Below are 26,591 nucleotides of genomic sequence, written 5' to 3'. Positions count from 1 at the left end.
CAGTTTGTCTTTAGGTTAAGGTTTAGTTTTTCAATTTTTATACATTGTTATCAAATTAGATGAGTTACTTAATGTAGTCGTGTTCAGGTCTTGGTCTCACTTATGAGCTGTGACGACTTTTTCTGAGTGATCTAGTTCATCTCTTTGAGATTAGAGCCTTAACATCATTTTCATATGTTAATGTTTTGATAATAACTCCCTGACTATATCAGCATTACATAATATATCTCTGAAATAATTTTTTATTGCTCATGATGTTACTGTGAAGAGCACTTTTTTTTTCTTTTTTTAAAGATCTTATTTATTTGAGACAGAGAGAAAATGTGCATGTACACAAGCTGTGGGGGGTGGTGGGGGAACAGAGGGAGAAGGAGAAGCAGACTCCCTGCTGAGCAGAGAGCCTGATGCGGGACTTGCTACCAGGACCTTGGGATTGTGACCTGAGCTGAAGGCAGATGCTTAACTGACTGAGCCACCCAGGTGCCCTGAGCATGTGGTTTTCTAATGTACTTTTTCAGTAGCTCTTTTGAGTTTTTGAGTCAGTTACAGTAATACAGTCTTATTTTGTGCATAGCACATGCTTGAAGGTTGAGAAGATACCTGAGTTTTGAAACATCAACAGAGTATTCTGAGATAGTATAATTTAGTTTAATAACTTTTCCTCCATGCTGTTTTCCTAATATATTTCCAGCCCTGGCTGAATTCACAGAAGCAGATGAAGCAATGGCAGAGCTCGCAATTGCTGACAATGTTTTCTTGTTCCTCACTGAATCGGTAGTGGTATCAGAAAACTTCTATCAGGAGGAATTTTATATCCGTAGAATCCATAATCTCATCACAGATTTCCTTGCGCTTATGCCAATGAAGGTAGGTATAATAATGTAAGATAAGTAAAAAGTAGTAGAAAAATTTTATGAAATAATAAAACTGATAAATTAACTTTGTTTTGGAAACTAATAAAATTTTTTATTGTAGACTATGATTTGACAATAATTATGTTAGAGCTTTTGAATTAGTTATTCATGAAAATGAAATAAGACCTGTTAATTGAGACTAAGCTAAAGGAACAAAATATTTGATACTGAGAATAGCTTATAAGGAGAGAGTAATAGTTAAATTTCTGTGGGTAGAGAATTATTAATGCCATGATACCCCAAAATCAATGCTTAGATTGTCTTATATATTTATACATGATTTGGAAGAGGCATAGTGGAAAATCTCAGTTTTATAGATAATTGTATAGACTCTTAATTACAGTGTATAAGTGGACTTCTGCATTGGATACAGGTAATGTAATGGATTTAAGAAACAAATGCAAAGACTACATTCGAGTTAAGAGTTTGAGCTGTAACTTCAATCGAAAAAAGAATTCTTAGAGTCATTTCAGACAGTTTCTTAAGAACAAACAAGCTTTTTGTGCAGCTTTGTGCCAAGGAAGCCATGAAAATGGGGTCAGGAAATAAATGAGGGAGAAAAGCCCTATGAACTCATTTTTTATGTATGTTTATTTTTAAAAAGCCCCCCTAAAGAACCTATGCTTATAATAATGCTGTTGTACAGTTCAGCTCATATACCCCCTCCCCTGAAGCACATAAGGTAAATGGAAAGATTACCTCAAGTGGCAACAAACAATCAAAGTGTGAAGTGCTTATTCATTTTTTAATAAATTAAATGTTTGTTGAGTTTCTCCCATGTGCCAGGTACTATACTAGGAGTTGTGAAGAAGAAAAGTAGGAGACTCATTCCTTACCAGTAAAGAATTTATAATCTAGTTAGAGAGATTAGGTAGTAACAGTAAGTAAGTGAGAAGCATAGACAGTAAACTTATGGATTTATATAGTCTAAGAATAGTTCCCTCAGGATTAGAATAGTCAAGGAATACTTTAACAGATAACTTGAACCCTCACTAACCTGGAAGGACTTGGTAGATTAACATCACAGAATTTTGGAATAGGAAGAAGTGTATTAATCCTTTCATTTTACATTTGCAGAAACGAGGCTGTAGAAAGGTTAAGACTTAAGTGTTTCCTAATCAGTAGTCCAGATGGGACTTTGATTATGGAAAGATAATCATAAATGGCTTGAATAGTATGAAGAGTGAATTCACACAATTGGGGATACTGGAATTTCTTTGATAGATATAGGAGCATTTAGGTTATCTGTCTCTTTTTTTAAAATTTATTTATTTATTTTTAAATATTTTAAATATTTTTATTTTTAAGATTTTATTTGTTTATTTGACAGACAGAGATCACAAGTAGGCAGAGAGGCAGGCAGAGAGAGAGAGAATGGGGGAAGCGGGCTCCCTGCTGAAGCAGAGCCTGACGTGGGACTCGATCCCAGGACCCTGGGATCATGACCCGAGCCGAAAGCAGAGGCTTTAACCCACTGAGCCAGCCAGGTGCCCCAATATTTTTATTTTTAAAAAAATTAAAAATTTTTCATTTTTAATATATATATATTTAAAAATTTTTTTTAAAAAGATTTTATTTATTTGACAGAAAGTAGGCAGAGAGGCAGGCAGAGAGAGAGGAGGAAGCAGGCTTCCTGCTGAGCAGAGAGCCCGATGTGGGCCTCGATCCCAGGACCCCGGGATCATGACCCAAGCTGAAGACAGAGGCTTTAACCCACTGAGCCACCCAGGCGCCCCAATATATATTTTTTTAAAATTAAAATTTTAATTAAATTTAATAAAATTTAATTATATAATTTGTTATATTATGTTAATCATATAACATATATATTATATATTGATTATATAACAAATATAAAAATAGAATAAAACAAATATATAAATATATAATATACCTAATATAATATAAATATATAATTATATAAATATAAAAATATATATTTATATATAAACCAAATAAAAATTTAATAAAATTAAAATTAAATGTTTAATATTTATATTTTAATTTTAAAATTATAAGATTTTAAACAATATTTTCATTTTTAAAATTTTATTTATTTAGGTTATCTGTCTCTCTTTTTTTTTTTTTTTTTTTATTAGATTTTTTATTTATTTATTTGTCAGAGAGAGAGAGCAAGCACAGGCAGACAGAATGGCAGGCAGAGGCAGAGGGAGAAGCAGGCTCCCTATCTGTCTCTTCTTGAGTGAGTTTTGGTTTGTGTCTGTCAGTGTATTTGTCCTTTTTATTCAGATTGATTAACATAAAGTTATTGCTAATATTCCTTTATTATATTTTTTGTGCCTGTAGGATCTGTAATGATGTTTCCTTTTTCATTCTTAATTTTGGTAATTTGCATCTTCTTGCTCTTTCTCTCTCTCTCTCTTTTTTTTTTTGCATCTTCTCTTTTTGTTTCTTAATTAACCTGGCCAGAAGTTTATCAATTTTATTGAACTTTCTAAACAACCAGATTTTGGCCTCATTGATTTTCTTATACTTTGTTTCACTGTTACTGATTTCTGCACTACATTATTTTCTTTCTTTTGCTTTGGGCTTCTTTGCATTTTCTCATTTCAGTTTATTAAGGTAGAAGCTTAGATTATTGATTTGAAACTTTTTTTTTTTTAAAGATTTTATTTATTTATTTGACAGACAGAGATCACAAGTAGGCAGAGAGGCAGGCAGAGAGAGAGGAAGGGAGGCAGGCTCCCTGCTGAGCAGAGAGCCGGATGCGGGACTCGATCCCAGGACCCTGAGATCATGACCTGAGCCGAAGGCAGCGGCTTAACCCACTGAGCCACCCAGGCGCCCGAAACTTTTTTTTCTAATACAAATATTTAATGTTACACACTTATCTTTATTGCTTTAGCTGTGTCACATAGATTTTGATAACGTTGTGTTTTCTTTTTTGTTCAATTTAATGTTTTGTAATTTTCCTTGAGACTTCTTTCATCAGTGGGTTATTTAGAAGTATTGTTTAATTTCTAAATATTTGGGGGCTTCCAGGTATCTCAGTATAACTGATTTCTAGTTTATTTTTGTTATGGTCAGAGAACATACTTTATAGGATTTCAGTTTATTTTAAATTGGTTGGGGAAGGTTTTATGATTTAGAATTTGACATATCTTGGAAAGTGTTCTGTGCACACATGAAAGGAATCTATATTCTGCTGCTGTTCTGTGGAGTATTCTGTAAATGCCAGTAGGTAAATTTGGTTGACAGTGTTAAGTCTTCCACATCCTTACAGATTTTGTATACTTGTTTGATTAAGTATTGAGAGAGGAGTATTGAAATCTTTAATTGTGGGTTTGTCTAGCTCTTTTTGTTTTGTTTTTAAAAGGGAGTATTGGGTGCCTTGGTGGCTCAGTTGGTTAAGCAACTGCCTTCAGCTCAGGTCATGATCCCGGAGTCCAGGGATTGAGTCCCGCGTCCGGCTCCCAGCTCCATGGGGAGTCTGCTTCTCCCTCTGACCTTCTCCCCCCTCTCTCTCTCTCTTTTTTTTTTTTTTTAAGGTTTATTTATTTATTTATTTGACATACAGAGATCACAAGTTGGCAGAGAGGCAGGCAGAGAAAGAGAGGGGGAAGCAGGCTCCCTGCTGAGCAGAGAGCCTGATGCGGGGATCGATCCCAGGACCCTGAGATCATGACCTGAGCTGAAGGCAGAGACCCACTGAGTCACCCAGGAGCCCCCTTTCTCCCCTCTCTTGCTCTCTCTCACTGTCTCGCTCTCAAATAAATAAATAAAATCTTAAAAAATAAATAAATAAAAGGGAGTATTTTCTTTTTTTTTTTTTTTTTAAGATTTTATTTATTTATTTGACAGACAGAAATCACATGTAGGCAGAGAGGCAGGCAGAGAGAGAGAGAGAGAGAGGAGGAAGCAGGCTCTCCACTGAGCAGAGAGTCCGATGCGGGGCTCGATCCCAGGACCCTGAGATCATGACCCGAGCCGAAGGCAGAGGCTTTAACCCACTGAGCCACCCAGGGTCCCCAAAAGGGAGTATTTTCTTATATCAGTTGACATTTAGTTCACACAAATGTTACAAGGTAATGGTTCTTAGCCAGTGCAGTAATGTCCACCAGAGAGTGTTTGGAAAATTAGTGGCACCACTTTTCCTTGTTATAATATCTTTGGTGGAGTTATTGGTAGCTAGTAGGTAGTCCAGAGATGCTAAACTGTCCTTCAGTATTCAGGATGATCCAAACCAGTGAGGAAATGTCTTGTCCAAAATGTCAGTAATGTTCCTTTCAAGCAACACTGTAGTTTTAAAACTCGACTTCTCTGTAATGGAAAATGCTTTGACGTTTTAAGATATTATAAATTATGGATAGTGGTATCATACAATTCCTGGTATATTTCTTCATGTCATTAAAGTGGAATAGATGTTTAAACAGTTTTTCTATTATGTAACCACTCTTAGTTGCTGGGTTTCAGTGTTATTGACCTATATACTAAATTTCTATACTAAGCTGTCTGTAATGTATTTAATAGGTGAAACAGTTGAGGAATCGGGCAGATGAAGATGCTCGAATAATTCATATGAGTATGCAGATGGGTAATGAACCTCCCCTTTCACTTAGAAGAGATCTGGAACACTTAATGCTCTTGGTAAGCCATTACACTGGATGAACGGTCATCTCTCCCTCCTTCCGTTATTTACTCCGTAACTGTGGAAAGTTTCAGTTTTAATGTCTTAAATATACAAAAAGTAAAAGTTTCAGTTTTAATGTCTTAAATATACAAGTGAATTCCATAAAAATGTAAATTTTCATTTAAAAGTAATTGTTGAGTTAAAGGCATTTTCACTCAGTTTTGCTTACATTTTGCAGATTGGTGAGCTATATAAAAAGAACCCTTTTAATTTGGAGCTTGCTCTCGAATATTGGTGTCCCTCAGAGCCTCTTCAGACTTCCACGATCATGGGTTCTTACCTTGGGGTAGCTCATCAGCGACCCCCTCAACGCCAGGTGAGCTCTTAGTTTTCTTACTTTTCTGCCTTGGTATGATAATTGGGAGTCTTGAACCATGAACAAATGTTATTCCTGATGTTATTGCCATTAACACAATGACCACTTGTGTAACTTAAAAATGTATACTGTTTTCTTAAGGAAATTTGAAACTCTAAGTTCTGATCATTTATGTAGTTAGCCTTTTGTAACATACTAGGTATGTGTCCAATTGTAGACAGGTGTCTATAGTCTTTCTATGTGTCACTTATTTGACTTCTCGTGGTATTAATATTAGTCTTTCCTCAACAGGCATGACAATAACCAGTATACATCATTCCTTTTTTTATTTTTATTTTTTAAGATTTTATTTTATTTTATTTATTTTTTTTAAAGATTTTATTTATTTGACAGAGAGAGACAGAGATCACAAGTAGCAGAGAGGCAGAGAGAGGGAGGGGGAAGCAGGCTCCCCGCTGAGCAGAGAGCCCGACGCGGGGCTCGATCCCAGGACTCTGGGACCATGACCGGAGCCGAAGGCAGACGCCCAACCAACTGAGCCACCCAGGCGCCCCTAAGATTTTATTTTTAAGTAAACTCTACACTCAGTGTGGGGCTCGAACTGACAGCCCTGAGATCAAAAGTCTCATGCTCCACAGACTGAGCCAGCTGGGTGCCCTCGATACACCATTATTAACAAGTTAGGGAAGATAGGAGAGATATAAGTAATAGAAGGAAAGGTTTAGAAGTTAGAATTGATGACAAAATGCCTATGATCAATATCATATTGATCCATCCATATCAATAGATGATATGGAAAAAGTCCATTTTCTATTCTATGTTAAGTATGATAGGCAGTAGCAAATAAGATGGATTGTAGTATCTATCTTCATCTTTTTGGGATTTGCTCTTCTAGAAGCTTTCATGTTGAATAATTTTCAGTTATGCTAGAGTCTGGGATCAGGTACCTTTTCTCTTTACTGCATATCTTACATTGTTTTTCTCCCCATTTATAAAAATGTTTTAGAGAAGGGCTTATTAAAATTTTTTGAAGATTAAAAAAATATATTATGAAATATTTCAAACATATGGAAGAGATAATAATTATAACGAACACCCAGCATTTTAATAACTGTTAACATTTGCCCTGTTTGCTTCATTTACTACTGCTATTTTTACTACTTTGATTTTGCTGGAGTACATTAAAGTTATAGACAGCATGGCATTTCCCATTTTCCTGGGTAAATAGATATCTCTTAAAAATAAGGGTATTTTTTGGGACGCCTGGGTGGCTCAGTTGGTTGAGCAGCTGCCTTCGGCTCGGGTCGTGATCCCAGCGTCCTGGGATCGAGTCCCACATCGGGCTCCTTGCTCATCAGGGAGCCTGCTTCTTCCTCTGCCTCTGCCTGCCATTCTGTCTGCCTGTGCTTGCTCTCTCTCCCTCTCTCTCTCTGACAAATAAATAAATAAAATCTTTAAAAAAAAAAAAAGGGTATTTTTCTAACTAATTAGAAAATGACTTATACCTAATAGATTTTACAATGATTTCCAGAGATCTGTAACATTTTCAGTTCTGAATTCCAACCAGTGAGCCTCAATGTCTGAACAGTATTTTTGTTTGTTATTAGATTTAAGGAATAAGCAAGATAAAAGAAAAAACTAAGAAGTGGATTTACAGAACAGGAATGTAGGAATGTGGCATTGGCTGAACACGAAACAGTATGTTTAGGTTAGCATCCAAAATTCTTTCAGGTTCCTAGGTCTTCATACTAAATTTGACTGGGATTCAGGAACCTTGGTTTCCAAGTATATCTGACTTTGCTGTCTGACTTTGCTGGTTAATTTTAGAGGAGTCAATTTCTTCCATTGCTTTACTGTTTAAAATGTAAGTAGTCTTGTCCACAGTAACCAAACTATGGAAAGAACCTAAATGTCCATCAACAGATGAATGTATAAAGCAGATGTGGTATATACACACAATGGAATATTATGCAGCCATCAGAAAAAGAAATCTTGCCATTTGCAACAATGTGGGTGGAACTAGAGGGTATTAGGCTAAGTGAAAAAGTCTATCAGAAAGACAATTACCATATTCTCACTGATAGGAGGAATTTGAGAAACAAGACAAGATCATAGGGGAAGGGAGGGAAAAATGAAACAAGACGAAACCAGAGAGGGGGGCAAACCATAAGAGACTTGTAACCTCAGGAAACAAACTCGGGGTTGCTGGAGGGGCGGGAGCTGGGATGAATGGGGTGTCTGGGTGATGGACATTGGGGAGGGTGGGTGCTAGTGAGTGTTGTGAATTGTATAAGACTGATGCATCACAGACCTGTACCCCTGGGGCAAATACACTATACGTTGATTTAAAAAAAGAGAAAAGTGTAAGAAGTCTTATATTCTGTGACAGTGAGATGTTTTAAAAACATTGTACTTTATGTTCACAAAAGTATTCTATAATTGCATTAAATTGCTAATGATGATCTTGAAAAAATAATGTTTCATAAGTAGAATACCAGATTATTAAATCAGAGCACTTAGTTTTAGTTCATATGTAGTCTTTATTAGCTAGTCCATGCTACCTTAAAATTAAGATAAGCTTTATGTAAACTATTGATTTTTCCCTATTTCAGGTTGTGTTGTCAAAGTTTGTTAGGCAAATGGGTGACCTATTGCCTCCAACGATTTACATTCCTTATTTGAAAATGCTCCAGGGATTGGCCAATGGGCCCCAGTGTGCCCACTACTGTTTCAGCCTGCTTAAAGTCAATGGTAGTAGTCATGGTGAGAAAAATCTGGATATTGTCTAAGTTTGTTGTGACATTCTTGAGTTCATTATCCCCCTGCCTATTAAAGAATATTGGTTATATTCTTGGTTCTACCAAGTGTATAAATTATTTTTATAATAATGGGAAAGAAGTGCGTTGGTAGCTTCATGCATTAGTAATGGTCTCCAGATTGGGCAGCTCTACTGTTTGCTTTATAAAATATAATTCAGGGGCGCCTGGGTGGCTCAGTCGTTAGGTGGCTGCCCTCAGCTCGGGTCATGATCCCAGCATCCTGGGATCAAGTCCCATATTGGGCTCCCCGCTCAGCGGGGAGCCTGCTTCTCCCTTTCCAGCTCCCCCATGCTTGTGTTTCCTCTCGCTATCTCTTTCTGTCATAAATAAATAAAATCTTTTTTTTTTTAATATTTTATTTATTTATTTGACAGACAGAGACCACAAGTGGGCAGAGAGGCAGGCAGAGAGAGAGGGGGAAGCAGGCTCCCTGCTGAGCAGAGAGCCCGATGTGAGGCTCGATCCCAGGATCCTGGGATCATGACCCAAGCTGAAGGCAGAGGCTTTAACCCACTGAGACACCCAGGTGCCCCAATAAATAAAATGTTAAAAAAAAAAAAAAAAAAAAAAAATATATATATATATATATATATATATGTATATGTAAAATAAAATTCAGTTTAAGAAATCAGAATTGATACATAAAAACTTTAAAGAACACATCTGGTACTCAAAACAAAATATATTCCCTTGCCACATGAGTTTGATTTTCTCAATTCATGTTTGTAAGTACTTGTTTTCTAAATTTCTGTACTTACAGTTTCTCCGTCAATCCTCCCAATTTCCGCATTTAATTTTCAGACTTGAGTCTGGTTAAATTGCAACACTGCAAAAGAGAAGAGAAAGAAATAGTTATTAAGCATCTGTTTAGTTAGGTAGATATTACTACTTTCATTTTTACATGGGAAGAAACTGAGGTTTAGAGAAGTAACTTACCCAAGGTCACGAGGAGGAGCAGGATTGGAACTGAGATCTGCCCAGCTCCAAGGCCATTGTTCTGGCTACTCTGTCAAGGCCTGCTTGCCTTGCCCAGTGCTTGGTATATAACAGAGTATATAGTAGCCTTACCTAATTATAGCACAACACAGAGAACTCTTATGGGTATAAAGTAGATAACTGAAATCAAAAGTAATTTACCTTTGCACTTAGATGGGCACCACCCATTCTTAGCTGAGGAAAAATTAATCCAGAGTTTTAGTTTATAGAGGAATTCTAACCCTTTTCAACACACTGCTTAATCTGGACAAGACAACACACTCTACTTAACTAGGACAAAGACAAAGATTATTGCTTTAAATTTATTTTCTCCCTCCATTTCCAAGCAGATGCTTAGACATTTTTGAAACGAAATTCTGTGCTGTCTTTCTTTACAGTTGAAAATATTCAGGGAACAGGTGGCAGTCCTGTTTCCTGGGAACATTTCTTTCACTCCTTAATGCTTTACCATGAGCACCTCCGGAAGGATCTTCCGAGTGCAGATAGTGTCCAGTACCGTCACCTCCCTTCACGCGGCATCACCCAGAAGGAGCAGGATGGATTGATTGCTTTTTTACAGCTCACCTCCACCATCATAACTTGGGTAATTATTATCCACAGCATGTGAGGGTGTAATTTTATTTGTTTTCTAGCACGGGGCATTTTAAGGAACTTCCAAATTTTCATGAAATGCTTGAAGTTTATGAGTGATAAGTTTTGCATATATAGAATTCTGCATATATGGAATTCTGTTTTTAAGCTCTGTTTCTTTACCTTCAGAGGGTATCGTAATGGTAGCCCAGCTTATTGCTGTCAGCTAGTGGGGGATAATAGTATATGCCTAGAAGAAAATAGAAGGGCAAATAAGAATCCATTGTAGATGCACATCCTTTTCGAAAGTTCCTAGCATAGGTTTGGATGTGTGTGTGTTGGTGTTATGTATACATAAAGAATATATTTTTTATTTGTTATTTTTAAAATTTATTTTAAAATTTATTTTTTGATTATAGAGCATGTGCAGGGGGCATGAGAGGGACAAAGGGAGAGACTCAAGCAGGCTCCACGCCAAGTGTGGAGCCCAAAGTGGGGCTCAGTCTCTTGACTCTGAGATCATGACCTGAGCCGAAATCAAGAATTGGATTCTTAACCGACTGAGACATCCAGGAACCCCAAGAATATTTTTAGCTAAAAAGAAACATTTTTTAATAAGGAAGAAAGAAAAAGAAAGAAAGAAAGAAAGAAAGAAAAAAACCTGAGAAGTTATTTACTGAATTACTCTTTTAGTCTCTCCTTACACCAAACCATCTTACCCACCACTACCAAATTCGTCTTTATAAGAAAACACAAACTTCATTACGTAATCTTTCTACTCAGAAACCTCTTCTACTTGTTCTGTTATTTCCTAGAACAAAACTGCTTAGTGAGACATTCTGTCTTGAGGACAGGAATAGTGTCTTCTAACTTTTTGGCTTTTCTAGTAATGCTTGTTATTAAACATTAAAACATAAAGTTAGGGGGTGCTTAGGTGACTTAGTCGGTTAAACGTCTGCCTTCTGCACAGGTCATGATCCCGTGGTCTTGGGATTGAGCCCCACATAGGGGTTCCTGGTCAGTGGGGAGCCTGTTTCTCCCTTTGCTGCTCCTTCTACTTATGCACGTTCCCTCTCTCTCTGTCAGATAAATAAAATATTAAACAAAACAAAACAAAAAACTCCCATAAAGTTAGTAGTATTACTTGTTGAATTAAAATGGAATGGTATTGGCATGCCTGGGTGGCTTAGTCAGCTAAGCATCCAACTTTTATCTCAGAGTTGTGAGTTCAGACCCTGCATTGGGCTCTATGCTGTGTGTAGAGCCTACTCAAAAAGGAAAGTGGTGTATTTTACCATATATATCTTCATTTTTTTTCTCAAAAAACTAAAAGGTATTCATTCATATATTATAGTAAAAAACAGTCTACATTGTTTAAGAAAAGATTGAAAGTGCTTAGGTAAGATTTATGTGACCCTCATATGGATTATTTTCCATACTTAGAGCTCTGAAAGTAATTCTAAAAGGCTGTTTCTCCTCCCTTCTTTACACTGACTGAGCTGTAATCTGATTTGATCCCTCAAGCATCAGCCATAGGCTTATCTTTGTTTTAGTATGTATTAAGCCTGTGAATACTCAGTATACTAAGTGCTAGCAATTTAGATGATTCCTGGTCATTTTTCTTAGGTTTTGAAGATGGGAAAGTCTCTCTCATCTTTTGTGTTTGATCCCCAGAGTGAAAATGCTCGTCTGGCACTCTGTGAACATCCTCAGTGGACCCCGGTTGTGGTGATTCTGGGGCTCCTGCAATGCAGTATTCCCCCTGTTCTCAAAGCAGAGCTGCTGAAGACCCTTGCAGCTTTTGGAAAATCCCCTGAAATTGCTGCTTCCCTCTGGCAGTCGTTGGAATACACTCAGGTAGTATTACCAGCTCTCTGATTTGATAGTTTGGAAAGTGAGGCTTGATAATGTGGTAGAAGCAGGGGCATCCAATTTGCAGCTTCCCAGTTAGACAGTTATGGTTTGAGTACCAAGCATAGCATCAGAAATTAACAGGCTTAGGTATTTCTCTTAGATCAGCTGACAGCTTCACTAGGTTACTGGAGATGGGTTCTTCTCTTAAGACTTTGTTTTTCAGTCCGTGAGATATTAATAAATGGACAGAATTCCTCAACTCTGTCTTTAAGACCAGGCTGATAAAAGCCTTCAGATATTATTTGTACTCATTAAATGTGGGGAATGTTTTTCTTTTCTATTGCTTCCTTCCCTGTCCTCCTGTCCCATATCAGAAGAACGAAGTATCTCTGTTAACACTTCTTTAGATATAAGGCCTATTGGAATTGTTTTGTGAAGGTATAGTTATTCTATATATGTATATATACACACACACTAAGATTAAAAAGGAGAATAAGGATGTGCTTTACAGAAATACCTCTGTGAAAATAGTTAGGTGGAATATGTGTTTGTCTAAAAAACAATAAAACATATAGGAGTCTGTGATTCTAACACCATTTTGAAGGAGTAAAATATTCTAGTTATTTTCTAACGTGTGTCCTGAAGATGTAATGCTACTTTATAAGAGCAAAATGAAGGGAGCTGGTGTGTGCCGAGAGGCTGAATCACTTTGGATTTAGTATTAATACTGCATTTTTTTCATTTGTGAATATATCATACTTAGTGTTCTAAGTGCTTAGTGCTGCTTTATACCGAAAATGAAATATGATTAGGTTTAGACATTTTAGATACCCTTAGAGCAAGACTTGTTTTTAAAGGATCCTACCTGATAGTATATTTTCAGCTTGTAAGAGCGGTAAGTAACATAACATTAAGTGAAATTAATTATACCATTTATTGCTTAGGTCCCTAGCAGGTCAGGTCAGAACATCTTAACTCAGAACTTTTGCCCACACAAGAAACCTTTTCAAACCTGTTCTTAACAAATTTAATTATTAGTTTTCTGGTTCTAATTGTAGGGCTGGTCTTGAGCATTGGTGAGATTTCGTCCCATAAATCCTCTTAAGATGATTCCTAGAATATCTCAGAGGAAATTTTCTGTCATACTTCTTGTGTGCTCTTAGCAACTACCAGTTTTCTGAAGCCCAGATAATCAGAGGTTCTACCTGAATCCCACACGATTGCTAATGAAAGTGCCATCAGAGACTTTTCAATTGTGCTTTCTGATCAGCATAATATATACACATGTGGTGTGGGAGGAATAGGACAATTATTTTGCAGAGCCACTACTTTTCATTGAGGAGTGGGGGGAGTGTTCCTAACATCTATTTCTTACTATTTTAAGATTCTGCAGACCGTGAGGGTTCCAAGCCAGAGGCAAGCTATTGGTATTGAGGTAAAGTTTTCCTTTTTGTTTAAATGTTCTCTATTCATAGTCACATGATGAAAATTAACAAAATTTTTCCTACCCTGTTAGGTTCCTATCATTTTCAAATTTAATATATTTTCATTTGAAATGTTGTCTGGTCCATGTTGAAATGGAGATGAAATTTTTCGTGAGAGGAACCAAAATACTTCAGATTTCAGAGTTGGGAAAGGATGTTACATGGCAGCCATCCAAGCTGAAAGTTTGCTTTAAATTCAGTTTAATTAGGTTACTTGAGTCAACCTGAAGTGAGAATTTACTTGTTTTAGTTTTTTGTCTTCTCTCTGTCTACACTTGCCCTCTCTTTTTCATAAAGAAACATGTTAGATTTCTATTTTTAATTTGCAGTTGGGAACAGTATGTGGGAATTTAAAATTCTTCATTTGATTGATCTAGATTTATATACTACTTTTGTGTCTTTTCCTCTAAGTGAAAAATGGTGATATACATTAGGTTTCTTTTGCTGTGATGATGATAAGCTCAATATTAATGAATCAATGTCTGCAAATGTCTTGTACTTTATAGCTAATTGTTTTATATTACTAAATGTCTTTATTTTTTATTGGTAGGTTGAACTAAATGAAATAGAATCCCGATGTGAAGAATACCCATTGACTCGGGCTTTTTGCCAGCTTATTAGTACCCTGGTGGAGAGCTCATTTCCTTCTAATTTGGGTGCTGGCCTGCGGCCCCCTGGCTTTGACCCTTATTTGCAGTTTCTTAGAGATTCTGTGTTTCTCCGATTCCGCACAAGAGCTTACCGGAGAGCAGCTGAAAAGGTAATGTTCAGAGAAAATGTTTTTTGTCCTTACTCATTTATTGCTCCTTTTTCTTTTATGAAAGGCATAAGGTGCTATAAATTCATATTAGCTTTTGCCAGTCAGTAAAATTCATAGTCTTAATACTGTGTCGTCCATGATCTGATTAGTTTATATGCGTTAAAAAAAAAAAAAAACAAATCTGGGCATTAAAACCAAAGCACTGACTTTTTAGTGATCAGTAGTTTAGTTGATATGAATTCGTAGTCATTCAGATCCTTCACTGAACAAATCTGGACCAAAATTGAACCAAAAATATCATACCGTTGTCAGTTGGAAACACATTGTCCTTCTTGGGGATGATTTTGTTTAGGAATTAAAATAAGTTAACACAAACTTGCACACCAATTTCTATAGATTTAGTAGTGCTTTTGGGTTGTGAAGTCTTGGCTTAGTGGGAAGGTGTATTATGATCTGTCAGGTATGTTTGTGATGGATGGAGGCTCAGGGAGCATTGACGTTTACATACATATTTGCTCTGGTTGCAACACACTCAGAACTGAACTTATCATATATATCATCTTATGTAATTCCAATATTACCCTGAGGCAGGTACTATTAATATTCCCATTTTACGGATGGAGTCTTAGCAAGGTTAAGGAACTTGCGTAAGGTCCAGGACCAGGATTTGAACCTAGGACTCTGATTCCAGATTCAAGCTTATAACCTCTAAGCTATGTAAGAGACCCTTCCAGGTTCTGATGTAATTCACTTAGTCTATAATACTGTTTATCGCCTCACAGAATACACTTGGATATATCTCGTAGGGACATTTCTGCTTTATTTGTATAATTTTCTGTTTTTTAACCTGTTGGGTTTATTTGTTATTGTATTAGGATTATAAAAATTTTTATGCTAATTTGGGAAAATTAGGAAAATAGAGAATAATATAAGAAGTAATGATATTATCCATAATCCTGTTGCCAAAGGAAGATAACTTAATCTTTTTCCTATACATATATATTTTAATTGAAATAATTGGTTTAGTTTGCATCTCTTTTTGGCCACTAAATATGGTATCATGAGCACTTCTTCATGCTGTCAGAGATTCTTTGAAAATAGTCTAGTGACTGCATGAGCCTTACTTGTTTTTAGCATGGTTCATCTATTCTTTCCCCTTTCATTGGACAGTTTGTTTCTAATATTTAGTCTCAAGTAACTGAAATTCATTTTTTGTCAGTTGCTTTATAATTTTTCCTTCTCACATAGTAAAAATAAACACTGAGAGGGGTGTACATTTAAGTCCTCAAATTACCTTGGCGACCAAATAATGGATGCTAAGAATGGCTATCTCTTCGACAAGATGTTCTGATACATTTTTGCACTTGTCTTAGGTAGCTTATTTGCCTTTTCTTAAAAAAGGTCATTATGACCCTAAGTGTTAAAGCTTCAGTCATCCACATTCTTTCCAGGTTATTGTTTTTCATTCACGCGTATGCACATTTCCAGTGCTGCCACTTTCCCTAGCTACCATTGATTGTGTTTCCGGCCCAGCATACTTAACCCTCAGACTTTTGTTCCTCAACTTTATGAATTTTTTGCACTTGAAAGTCTTCTTCAGGGGCGCCTGGGTAGCTCAGTGGGTTAAAGCCTCTGCCTTCGGCTCAGGTCATGATCTCAGGGTCCTGGGATCGGGCCCCACATCAGGCTCCCTGCTGAGCAGAGAGCCCGATAAACTCCTCTTCTCCTGCCTGCCTTTTTTCCTACTTTGGTCTCTCTCTCTCAAAAAAAAAAAAAAAAAAATCTTTAAAAAAAAAAAAAAAGAAAGTCTTCTTCAGGTTGAACTTCTGTTACTACATTTTAGAACACTAGCTTCTCACAAAAATAGCTTTAGATCTCAATCTAAATAACCTAGATTATTAGAGACAGTGTTTGTGTATTTATCAATCCTAAAATCCATTATTATGTGGTGATAAGCCTTTTTTATTTAAATAAATGATCTTGACATTTTTAGAAAATACAGCTAAATGGATAACTTTAAAATAATAATTAAAAAAAAATCACTGTATAGTCCCAATTCCCAAACTCCGTCTTGATAAAATTATGTGCAGTGGAAATGGTTTTAAAATAATAATTTAAAAAAACACGCTGTCTATATTTAGCAAACTCAGCCTTCATAAATTCTATATAATGGATTTTTTTAAAATAAAGTTTTAATTTTACTGTCTATACTGTTTTGTATATTTTTCCTTTGGCATAAATATTTTTCCTTGTTACACGGCTTTAAAAAACATTTTTTAACAGAAAGATGTTAATGGGGTCATTAGGGGACAAGCCCAGCAGTGACTGAGTCCTCTTCATTTTTTTTGGCTAGGGCCGTAAGGTAGAATACTGGTCTGGGAATAGAAGTCCAGGCCTTGATTTCCAGTACCTTTGCTACCAAGTTTTATGGTTTTGGGGAAGTTACTCATGTTCTGAGGTTCATTTGTTTCCTCTGTGAAATAAGGGGGATTAGATGATATCTCAGAACCTTTACAGCTGGGATTTTTAGAGAAAATAGGAAGTATTTGACACTTCAGAGAAGGGGCTTCTTCATGTTCTGGAGAAAAGTGGGAGGAATGGAAAGCCTAGCAAGGCTATCACCTTGGACTGTTTTATTGTTACTGTCACATTTATTTCTTTCTGTAGTGGGAAGTTGCTGAGGTTGTTTTGGAGGTGTTTTATAAATTGCTCAGAGATTATGAGCCTCAACTGGAAGATTTTGTAGACCAGTTTGTGGAATTACAAGGTAATTTAATTCTGTCACTTTCAAATAAGCTGTCAGCTATTTGTAAAGCTATTTGTAATTTATAAATTATAAGATACAAATTATTTCTAAGTTTGTGAATTAAGTTAGAATGTAATCTTTTTTGTTACATTATTTTAGTTATTTTCATTGTTCTGAGCAAGAGAAAATAAAGTAAAATTTTGCAATGAAAGACAACACTGCCTTACAGGTTCTTGGACAGTTAACATGTTATCGGTAACTAACTGTTCTGAGCAAAACAGCCCTTTTGGGAATTATAGCTGTATACAGTTTGTGTCCTTGTTTCTAAATTGAACCTTGCCCGTTTAGATGCCATTTAATTTACAAGTTTCATACATTTCATATAAATCAAGGGTCTGACAAAAATACTAACTGTTCGTCTTTTGGATTGTGTTGTGTTCTATTTAGGAGAAGAAATCATAGCCTACAAGCCACCAGGATTTAGTCTCATGTATCATCTTCTGAATGAGTCACCAATGTTGGAGCTTGCCCTTAGTTTACTGGAAGAAGGTGTTAAGCAGCTGGATACCTACGCCCCTTTCCCTGGTATGTGCCTGAATGTCTTAATGTGATGAAAACAGTTCTCATATTTTCATTTTTTTGTAAGTGGAGGGTTTGAAAGAGATGATTTCCGAAGTTCTTTTTCACTGTGAGATTCTCCATAGGTGTTTCCAGTGAGTCATGCAATGAAAGCATATTAAAAGTGAAAGTACAGTACAGAGACTCTCACTATCACTGTGTCTCATTGCACGGTTTTTTTAATCAGTAGTTATGATCATGTTTCTTTCACTTTAATATCTGTAACATGCCTAAATATAAATCTAATGTACTTTTTGTTTTCTTGTCCATATAGTTTTTGTAAAGGTACTTAATTGGTGGTTCATAGTGTTCAGTAAGTTTTATTCAATATCATTACTGCTGCTAATTATCATGATTTATTGAGTGCTTAATATTCATTTGGTGCTTTTAAAAGCACATTTAACACATTTAATCTGTACAAAAGCCCTATTATTATTAGATATGTTATTTCCAGTTTGCAAATAAGGAAATTGATGCAACAAAGTGGTTTCGTATCTTTCCACAGTAAGTTGTGGCTCTGATTTGAACCTAGGCAGTTTGGCTCCAGAGTCCATGTATTTTAAATTTGAATGATGGGATTGCAGATGATCCTGTTCAAATTCTCAGTTTCTTTATTTGCAAATTTTCTGCAGTGAGTATGTATTACTCTAAATCAGTTTCTCAGTCTTGGTGCCATTGACATCTTGGACCATGTAATTCTTTGTTGTGGGGACTGTCCTGTGCACTGTAGGCCTCTAACCACTAGATGCCTGTAGTGCTTTCCCAGTTGTGACAACGAAAAGTATCTCTCGATCTTGCCGAGTGTCCCCCTGGGCCTAAATCACCCCCCATTCTGGGAACCATTTCTCCAAATAATTAAGGAAGAGCTAAGGGAAAGTGACTAAGAAGCCACTGCATACGGGGATTCTTAAGTTACGGTAATGACCGTGAATTGGCATGGGTGAGTAGTTTTATGAAGTTGCTGCTGCAAGTGAACATTTGAGGGCTTTTTAAGTCCAGAACTTGTCCCTTAGCTTGTTTTCCTAAGAACTGTGCATTTCTGAGGTTCATATAGAACTTTCTAACTTCAGTTTGTGTTTTTTTGTAGGGAAGAAACACTTGGAGAAGGCAGTACAGCATTGCCTTGCACTTCTCAATCTGACTCTGCAAAAGGAAAATCTCTTCATGGATCTTCTGAGAGAGAGTCAGCTGGCTCTAATCGTCTCTCCTTTAGAACAACTGTTACAGGGAATCAATCCCAGAACTAAGAAGGCCGATAATGTGGTGAATATTGCCAGGTGAGTTATAATTGTAGGTAGAAAAATGATGAAATAAATCACGTGGACATTCTATCTTTGATTTCCAAATCTGGTAAGCTCCCTCATTCATTACTTGGTGGGTGAGGGCTCATTTTGTTCTTGCTTTCTTTAGTCCTTATTTTAATTACTCTGACCTTTATAGTTTCTTTTTTTCTTTCTAGTGGGTTCCACATCCTAAACATTTCTGAGTATCAAATGACATTATCTTAATATTGTTTGTCTCCTTGAGGGGAGCCCTCTCACACTGTTGGTGGGAATACAAACTGGTGCAGCCACTCTGGAAAACAGTATGGAGGTTCCTCAAAAAGTTAAAAAATAGAGCTACCCTATGACCCAGCAATTGAACTACTAGGTATTTATCCAAAGGATACAAATACAGTGACTCGAAGGGGCACATGCACCCCAATCTTTATAATAGCAGTGTCCACAATAGCCGAACAGTAGAAGGGCTGAAACAAAACAGGTAAGTGTACGGGAAGGGAAGGAAAAATAAGATGAAAATTAAGAGGGAGGCAAACCACGAGAGATGCTCAACTCCAGGAAACAATATAATATTATATATACTGTATATCACTATATATATATAGTTTGTTTCCTTTAGGGAAGCTAGAAGTTTGGCAGTTAGGAGCTAGGAAGAAAACTTCTCACTATATTTATCCTGGCTTCCAGTGGTTTGCTTGGCAGTATTTGCTGTTCTGTGACTTGTAGACGCATCACCCTGATTGCTATCTTCAGCTTCACCTGGTGTTCTCCCTGTGTGTGCGTCTGTTTTGAATCTCCCCTAATTTTAATGAGCAGTCATTGGACTAGGGCTGTGCATGTAGTCTGCAATGACTTCACCTTAATTTGATTGACTCTGTCTGCAAAGACCCTGTTTCCAAATAAGGTCACTGTGGGTTTGGATATCAGTGATTGAGTTTTGGAGGAATGCAGTTCAACCCACAACAGACTGCATCTAGTTAGAACGGAAACCTTTGTCTCATTTACCCAGGAGTGCTATATGCCCTGGTTCTAAATGTTCCTTGTTGAGAGGTGTGAAAAGCCAAAAGTTTCGTCACGTTGTTCCTCAAATGTTTTTTTGCTTTAAAGATACCTGTATCATGGCAATACTAATCCAGAATTGGCTTTTGAAAGTGCCAAGATCCTCTGCTGTATCTCTTGCAACTCCAATATTCAGATAAAATTGGTTGGAGATTTCACACATGACCAGGTAACTGATTTTGTTGTTGTTATTTCTTTGGGTACATTCTGAGTGCATATGGAAGTCACAGTGTCTGTGGAGGACTCTTACTCGTGTTTATGAAAAAATTCTGTGAGAGTAAGTGTATGTGTATATGATAGTGAAAACCTATCCATGTCCTGGGCTGTGATTCGTGTTTGAAGAGTGTACCATCCACAGTGATGCTGCAGACACTGTGGTGTGTGCCTGGCAGGCGGAATGAGACTCTTGCTCCTCTGAGTACATTAAGGGGATAAGGTTTCTAAGTGTAGCTTCTGCTTGTGTTTGTATCCTTTGTTTCACTCTGTCGGTCACGCTGACTGTAGTCTGAGCCTGTGCAGTTGTGAATGTGTCTCACTATTGAGTTGTTTACTGTTGTGGCTTTCTGGTAACTTCCATTTGTGTCACTTCATTTGATATTGCACTTTAGACAGTTTTCAGATGCTATCCGGTTAATCTGATTTATAATCTCTTTCTGTTCTGGATAACTCATTTCTATGCTGAATAGCTACCTTTGGGGAATTTGCTGCTTTTTTCTCATCCTTATAAGCATTTGTCCCCTTGTATCTTCACGTTAGAAAGCACTACTTTAGCTAGTTGAATTTTGTTGTGTACTTCTTGGTAGCTGAATTTTGTTATGTACAGTGTTTTAAAAGAGGGACTCTTGGGGTGACAGAGTGGCTCAGTTGTTTGGGTGTCTGAGTGTTCGTTTTGGCTCAGGTCATGATTTCACAGTCCTGAGATCAAGCCCCATGTCAGGCTGTGCTCAGTGGGGAGATTCTCTTTCTCCTCCCTCTTTCCCTCCCCTGCTCATGCACTCTCTCTTTTTCTCTCAAATAAATAAAATTGTTAAAAAACAAAACAGAGACTCTTCTGGCATTTTGGATGGGACAGATATTCATTTTGTATCACTCTTCCTCATATTGCAAGACTCTTAGCATCCCTGGTCCCCTGCCACTGTCTGTCAGTAATAAACTCTAGATGTGACAACTCAGAATGCCCCCACATATTTCAAAGTGCTGTCTGGAGTGGCAGTGCCACCCAGGTTGAGAACCACTGTCTGATCTAGCTTTTGGATAAGGTTCTTGAAAACTATATGATAGGGAGGATTGTACTGTCATCAGAATCCTCCTTTGTTGGGCTAATAATCAGTGTATCACCCACATACTGAAGTAAAGTTCCATTAATCAATTGTAACAAACCCCACAAAAACTATATGAGAGGAGATGTGGAAAGTGAGGGTTCTTATCTCAGTCATAAACATTTGAGTATGAATTATTATTACCAATTTTAATATCCTGCTAGAGTCCTCAAGGAGATTGGATGATGTCTAATCTCTCAGCCCAGCCCAGAAACAAATTCTAAAGAGAGAAGTTGAGAATTTTATTTTATATTTTAGTTAAGATCTCATAGCATTGGGTATACAATGAGGAGGTCATCAGATGGCCATTTAATGTTATTTTTTTTAACTGGTTTGCTATTTTGGGAAAGAAAATTAGGGAAGCGAGTTTTGAAACCAATAAAAAATATTTGTTTCTTTGTTTCTATAGAGAGCTAACTTATGGCAATTTAAGGAACTGCGTTTCCTATTAAAAGTGAAATTGAAACCTAAATACTTTAGAGATTTGCCTTTTTTCTTTATAGACAAATGTTTATAATACATAGAATGTGTATCATAGTTTCTCTGATATTTAAGAAGTTTATAATTTGTCTTTTAAAAAATCTTTATATGACCCCAGAGTGTAAGTCAGAAGCTGATGGCTGGATTTGTGGAGTGTTTGGATAGTGAAGACACAGAAGAATTTGTACGTCTAGAAGAGGGTATGTCTTCTACTAACATATATTATTTTTTTACTCTGTATAAATAATATAAAGAAAACTGTTAACTGTCTGTTGGTGATAAAAGAGAAGTTTGAGAATTTGCTAGCACAAACATGTAAGGCTTTAAACACATCTGCATTCTAATGGCTGATGAAGTGAACTTAAAGAGAACATGCAGGTTTGGAATACAAGCTTTATGTATTTAAACTTATCTTGGCCTTTTTATTGTTTTGTAATTTTGTGTCATGCATTTCCACATTAAGGATCAGAACTTGAAAAGAAATTAGCTGGAATCCGTCATGAAACAAGAATCCACATCTTGAATCTTCTCATCACCTCTCTGGAACGCAACCCCCCCAACCTTGCTCTCTACCTCCTGGGCTTTGAACTGAAGAAACCTGTCAGTACTACAAACCTGCAGGATCCAGGTATAGCCAGAGGACACGTAGACATTGATTTCTTTTCATCTTTATGTAGCTAAGTGGTCATTCGTTGAATTCTGGGCCCGTGGGATAATTCTCTGGCAGTGAGAGGTCATATGGTAGATAAGTCTTTAGAACTTAGATCTAAGTCAACAAATTAAGCCTTGGAGAATTTATTAATTTTCTACGGCAGTATTTGAAAGTGTGTTTACAGTGGAGCATATATTTATGGAGTTTAATATTTATAAAAGGATTTTTAGGTTTTTAATGCAGAAATTTGAAAAGCTGAATTTCTTTTTGGTTTCTCGTAGGAGTGTTGGGTTGCCCTCGGACGTGCCTTCACGCCATTTTAAACATCTTGGAGAAGGGAACTGAAGGGAGAACAGGCCCAGTAGCAGTGAGAGAATCTCCTCAACTCGCCGAACTGTGTTACCAGGTATACAGAAGGCTGTATTTAATAGCACTTAGTAGGAGAGATTTAAGAAATGCTTGAATATATCACAGATCTGAGAGTATAACAGTAAGACTTGAGTTGAAGTGAGTTTGGCTTGTCTTTCATTTATAGATAAAGTCCATGGAGCACAAACCCCAAGAACCTATAGATGTATAGATCTTACGTGTTGCTCCCTTGAAAAATGAGGGAAATTAGATTTTCGAGATGGATTTTGACCCGGTAGTGTAGAAAGTGTCCAGTGTCCAGCTGTTTCAAGTTGTTTCTTTTTGGTGAAGACAGTAGTGGATTTGGGTCAGAAGACCTCTGATTCTCATCTCTGTCCCTTAACGAGCTACATCAGCTTGGGGGTGGCGTGGAACTTGTCTGTGTCTAGTGTGTGCGGTGGGCTGTTGTGAGACTTAGCTGAGAGTGTAGGACTGTGGGTGAAAGCGCTGTTTAAGAACCACGTGACTCCAGCACTGGAGCCAAACGTAAGGTGGTGGAAAGTCAAATTAGTGCCAAGTTGAAACTGTTCTGAGAGCTCCTGTTTTGCCTGTGTTCACTTACGATTATTTCTCATCTTACTCATTTTGTGTTTGAAAAACTAGGCTCTTTGTGGTGCGACTCATTTCTTAATTTCAGTAGCACCCTTGATTCACGTTTTCAGAGTAAGAAAGGCATTGTCGGCTTCTAGTGACCTGGAGATTTTTCTTCATTATGCTCCCATTTTTCTTTTTTAGTTCTTTACAATTTTCTTCTGTCCTCTGGCTGTCCAAACAGTCCTTCACTGTGAGTCCTGTGAGGAAGACCTGTAAGCTAGGTCTCCCTCAGGATCAAAATGGGGGAACGAACTTGATGTGCATTTTAGCAGTGCTCTAGAATTCGACATATTTAGGTAGAAGTAGTTGATAAGCTTAATCTAAAGGAGTTAGGCTAAAGGCTAAAGGAGGCTAGAGGAGTTAGGCAGGTGAAGTAAGTGAACAGAGCCAGATTTAAGACAGAGGTGGGGAGAGGGCAGTGGGGGAAAGTCTGACAGACTGGAAAGCAGATGCGCTGCTACTCAGCTCCGCTGATTTTCACATCAGAGTGCGGGCCCTGGTTCACCCAGATGCTCTGGTTTGTATCCACCGTCCTGACCAATGAAAACGTGTCTATCCCAGCGGTCTGCCAGCTTCTTACAGCTGCTCTGTGACTTCACTACTCAAACTGGGGTCCAGCCTCATCAGCTGGCCCCCCTCAGGAGCTTGTTAGCGCCGAAGCTCAGGCCCCGCTCCAGACTGCTGAGTCAGAATCTGCATTGAACCAAGGAGCACTGCTCCATTTTTAATGGAAGATGCTTCCTTCCCCCATAGGTTTATACTTTATCCTGCTTCCCTTGTAGCAAAGGGAAGAATTTGGACCTTCCTGATATCTTTGTCATCTAGCAGTACTAGGCCTTCTGGATGAAGAAGTTGAGACTGAACCTGTACCTTTGCTCTCCCTCTGAGGATGGAGATTTTTCCTGCCTCGTCTTGGGAACTGGGGAGGTTATTGGGCACACACTTGTAGAGGGCTTGTAGTGTTTTGGGAACTCACTTGCCGTGTCCTTCCTCCGACAGTGTGACCTCTCCCACATCTTTGAGCATCTGTTCTTGTATCTTCTCAATAGAGAAGATCTTGTATCTTCCCTGCTGAGCAGAGAGCCTGATGCAGGGGCTCAATCCCAGAACCCTGAGATCATCTTCTCAAGGGGCCACGTAATGTGGATAACTGATTTTGTTTTGTTTGGAGAAGTTCAGTATTAGCTTCTCAAATGCTTATTTGTTTATAGAGTACCAAAAATAACATCACAGCTATCTGGAAGACAAGCGTACATCTGCAACCACACAATTCAAGTTTTACCTTGTGTTCTTTTTAGTTTTTTTCCTTGTGTAGACATGGTTTGTGTAGTTCTTTCTGCTGACGGCTTCCTGTGCTGCTGCAGTGTAAATTACCTGTAGATTGTTGCCAAGTTCTTTACTCTGCTCTAGCCAACACCTTTAGTACTTTTTTTGTTCTGTATTTCTTTTTTTTTTTTTTTTAAGATTTTATTTAGTATTTGACACAGAGAGAGAGTGAGAGAGAGAACACAAGCAGGGGGAGTGGGAGAGGAAGATGCAGGCATCCTGCTGACCAGGGAGCCCAGTGTGGGGCTTGATCCCAGGTCCCTGGGATCAGAACCTGAGCTGAAGGTAGATGCTTGACTGAGCTACGCAGGTGTCCCTGTTGTTCTGTATTTTTCTTAAGAATATAAGGTCAGACATGGATTTATAGTTGATCGTCATTACTGGTTTTATAAATTCACAATGAACACTGAATTGGCAAATATTGAGTCATTGCTTCTAGGGAAAACATAGCGTTAGAACCCTGTAAGCCTCGGATCCCGGCATTTTCCTCAACCAATAATTCAATAACCTGGTTATATGTATTTCTGTTAAAAGACACTTTACTTAATTCATATCGTTGATTCGTTAGCATTGAACTCAAGGCTAGTAGCACTACAGCTCATGCCTGAATGAAGCTTACCTAACACCTGTATTTTCTCTGTAAGGCACGTCCTAGCCTTCTTGTACTTAGGAACACTTACTTCAGCCCTGTGCTTGGGGGCTATTTTAAATAGCGAAATCACAAAATATGAAAAACAAAAGGCACAAAATAGGAAAAACAGATCACATACAATATATAGAAAGGACAGCTGTTACAACATTAAAGCTGAAATCAGGACAGAGCATTGCCTTCTTCAGCCTCAGCTGAGACTGTGCAAGGTGTTATTTAATTTAATCTGCATCTTCTTTCTATTTTTTTTTTTAATTGCTTCAATTCTGGTAAATTTTTTATCTTCCTGAGAGTCAGATAAATTAAGTACAGTTTTTAGAAGTTACTTCGAGTATTTTGCTATTAATAATAATTGAAGGGGCGCCTGGGTGGCTCAGTGGTTTAAGCCTCTGCCTTTGGCTCAGGTCGTGGTCTCAGGGTCCTGGGATCGAGCCCCACATCGGGCCCTCTGCTCGGCGGGAAGCCTGCTTCCCCCTCTCTGCCTGCTGCTCTGCCTACCTGTGATCTCTCTCTCTCTGTGTGTCAAATAAATAAATAGAAATCTTTTAAAAATAATAATTAAAATACTAAACTTAACTGTGTATTAACAAACATACTTAGGCTGTCTCCAAGATTAGCTCTATAGTGATGTCATCAGCACTCTCAGTTATATTCCAGTACTTTGTCTTGCGTCGGGTGCCCTACAACTGCTTGTATCTGAGCATGTGTTTTATGTGTATTTATCTATTTTGCTTGAGTTACTGATGGGTGTTAGTTTCTGGTTCACCTTTTACCTTAAAATTTTGAACGCACAGAAAATGACCTGGGGCTTTGCGCATCTCTAACCCTTCAGGTGATCTATCAGTTGTGCGCCTGCTCGGACACTTCCGGTCCCACCATGAGGTACTTGAGAACCAGCCAGGACTTTTTATTTTCTCAGTTGCAACATTTACCTTTCTCTAACAAAGGTAGGACATTATTTTCCCATACCATTGATAACTAATTTGTCAAGTCTGTGTTGCCTGGTTTTATTTGTACAGTGTTGGTGGTGGGGGTAGCAGTTACAGTATTTGTGGAATTCTGCTTTCATTTTGTTACTTTGCTTCTTTGTTACTTT

The 26,591-nt window shown here is 37.5% G+C and overlaps 1 protein-coding gene across 1 annotated transcript in view; it reads left to right on the top strand.

Annotated features, from left to right (window-relative positions):
• LOC111151974 (nucleoporin 205) overlaps positions 1–26,591 on the top strand; it is an 83,211-nt gene that overhangs the window by 17,361 nt on the left and 39,259 nt on the right. Inside the window, exons 8-23 of the mRNA XM_022510226.1 lie at positions 692–867; positions 5,406–5,522; positions 5,744–5,881; positions 8,494–8,644; positions 10,074–10,279; positions 11,941–12,123; positions 13,505–13,555; positions 14,155–14,364; positions 17,032–17,131; positions 17,558–17,695; positions 18,816–19,005; positions 20,116–20,236; positions 21,985–22,066; positions 22,330–22,494; positions 22,800–22,924; positions 26,328–26,442. Coding sequence (XP_022365934.1) covers positions 692–867; positions 5,406–5,522; positions 5,744–5,881; positions 8,494–8,644; positions 10,074–10,279; positions 11,941–12,123; positions 13,505–13,555; positions 14,155–14,364; positions 17,032–17,131; positions 17,558–17,695; positions 18,816–19,005; positions 20,116–20,236; positions 21,985–22,066; positions 22,330–22,494; positions 22,800–22,924; positions 26,328–26,442 — 2,268 coding nt within the window. The remainder of the gene's footprint in view (positions 1–691; positions 868–5,405; positions 5,523–5,743; positions 5,882–8,493; positions 8,645–10,073; positions 10,280–11,940; positions 12,124–13,504; positions 13,556–14,154; positions 14,365–17,031; positions 17,132–17,557; positions 17,696–18,815; positions 19,006–20,115; positions 20,237–21,984; positions 22,067–22,329; positions 22,495–22,799; positions 22,925–26,327; positions 26,443–26,591) is intronic.

The sequence above is a fragment of the Enhydra lutris genome, unplaced genomic scaffold, assembly GCF_002288905.1.
Source record: "Enhydra lutris kenyoni isolate GAN:26980312 unplaced genomic scaffold, ASM228890v2 scaffoldscaffold27, whole genome shotgun sequence".
NCBI lineage: Eukaryota > Metazoa > Chordata > Mammalia > Carnivora > Mustelidae > Enhydra > Enhydra lutris.
The sequence above is the reverse complement of the archived record's forward strand: the minus strand, read 5'-3'. Positions and strand labels throughout refer to the sequence as shown.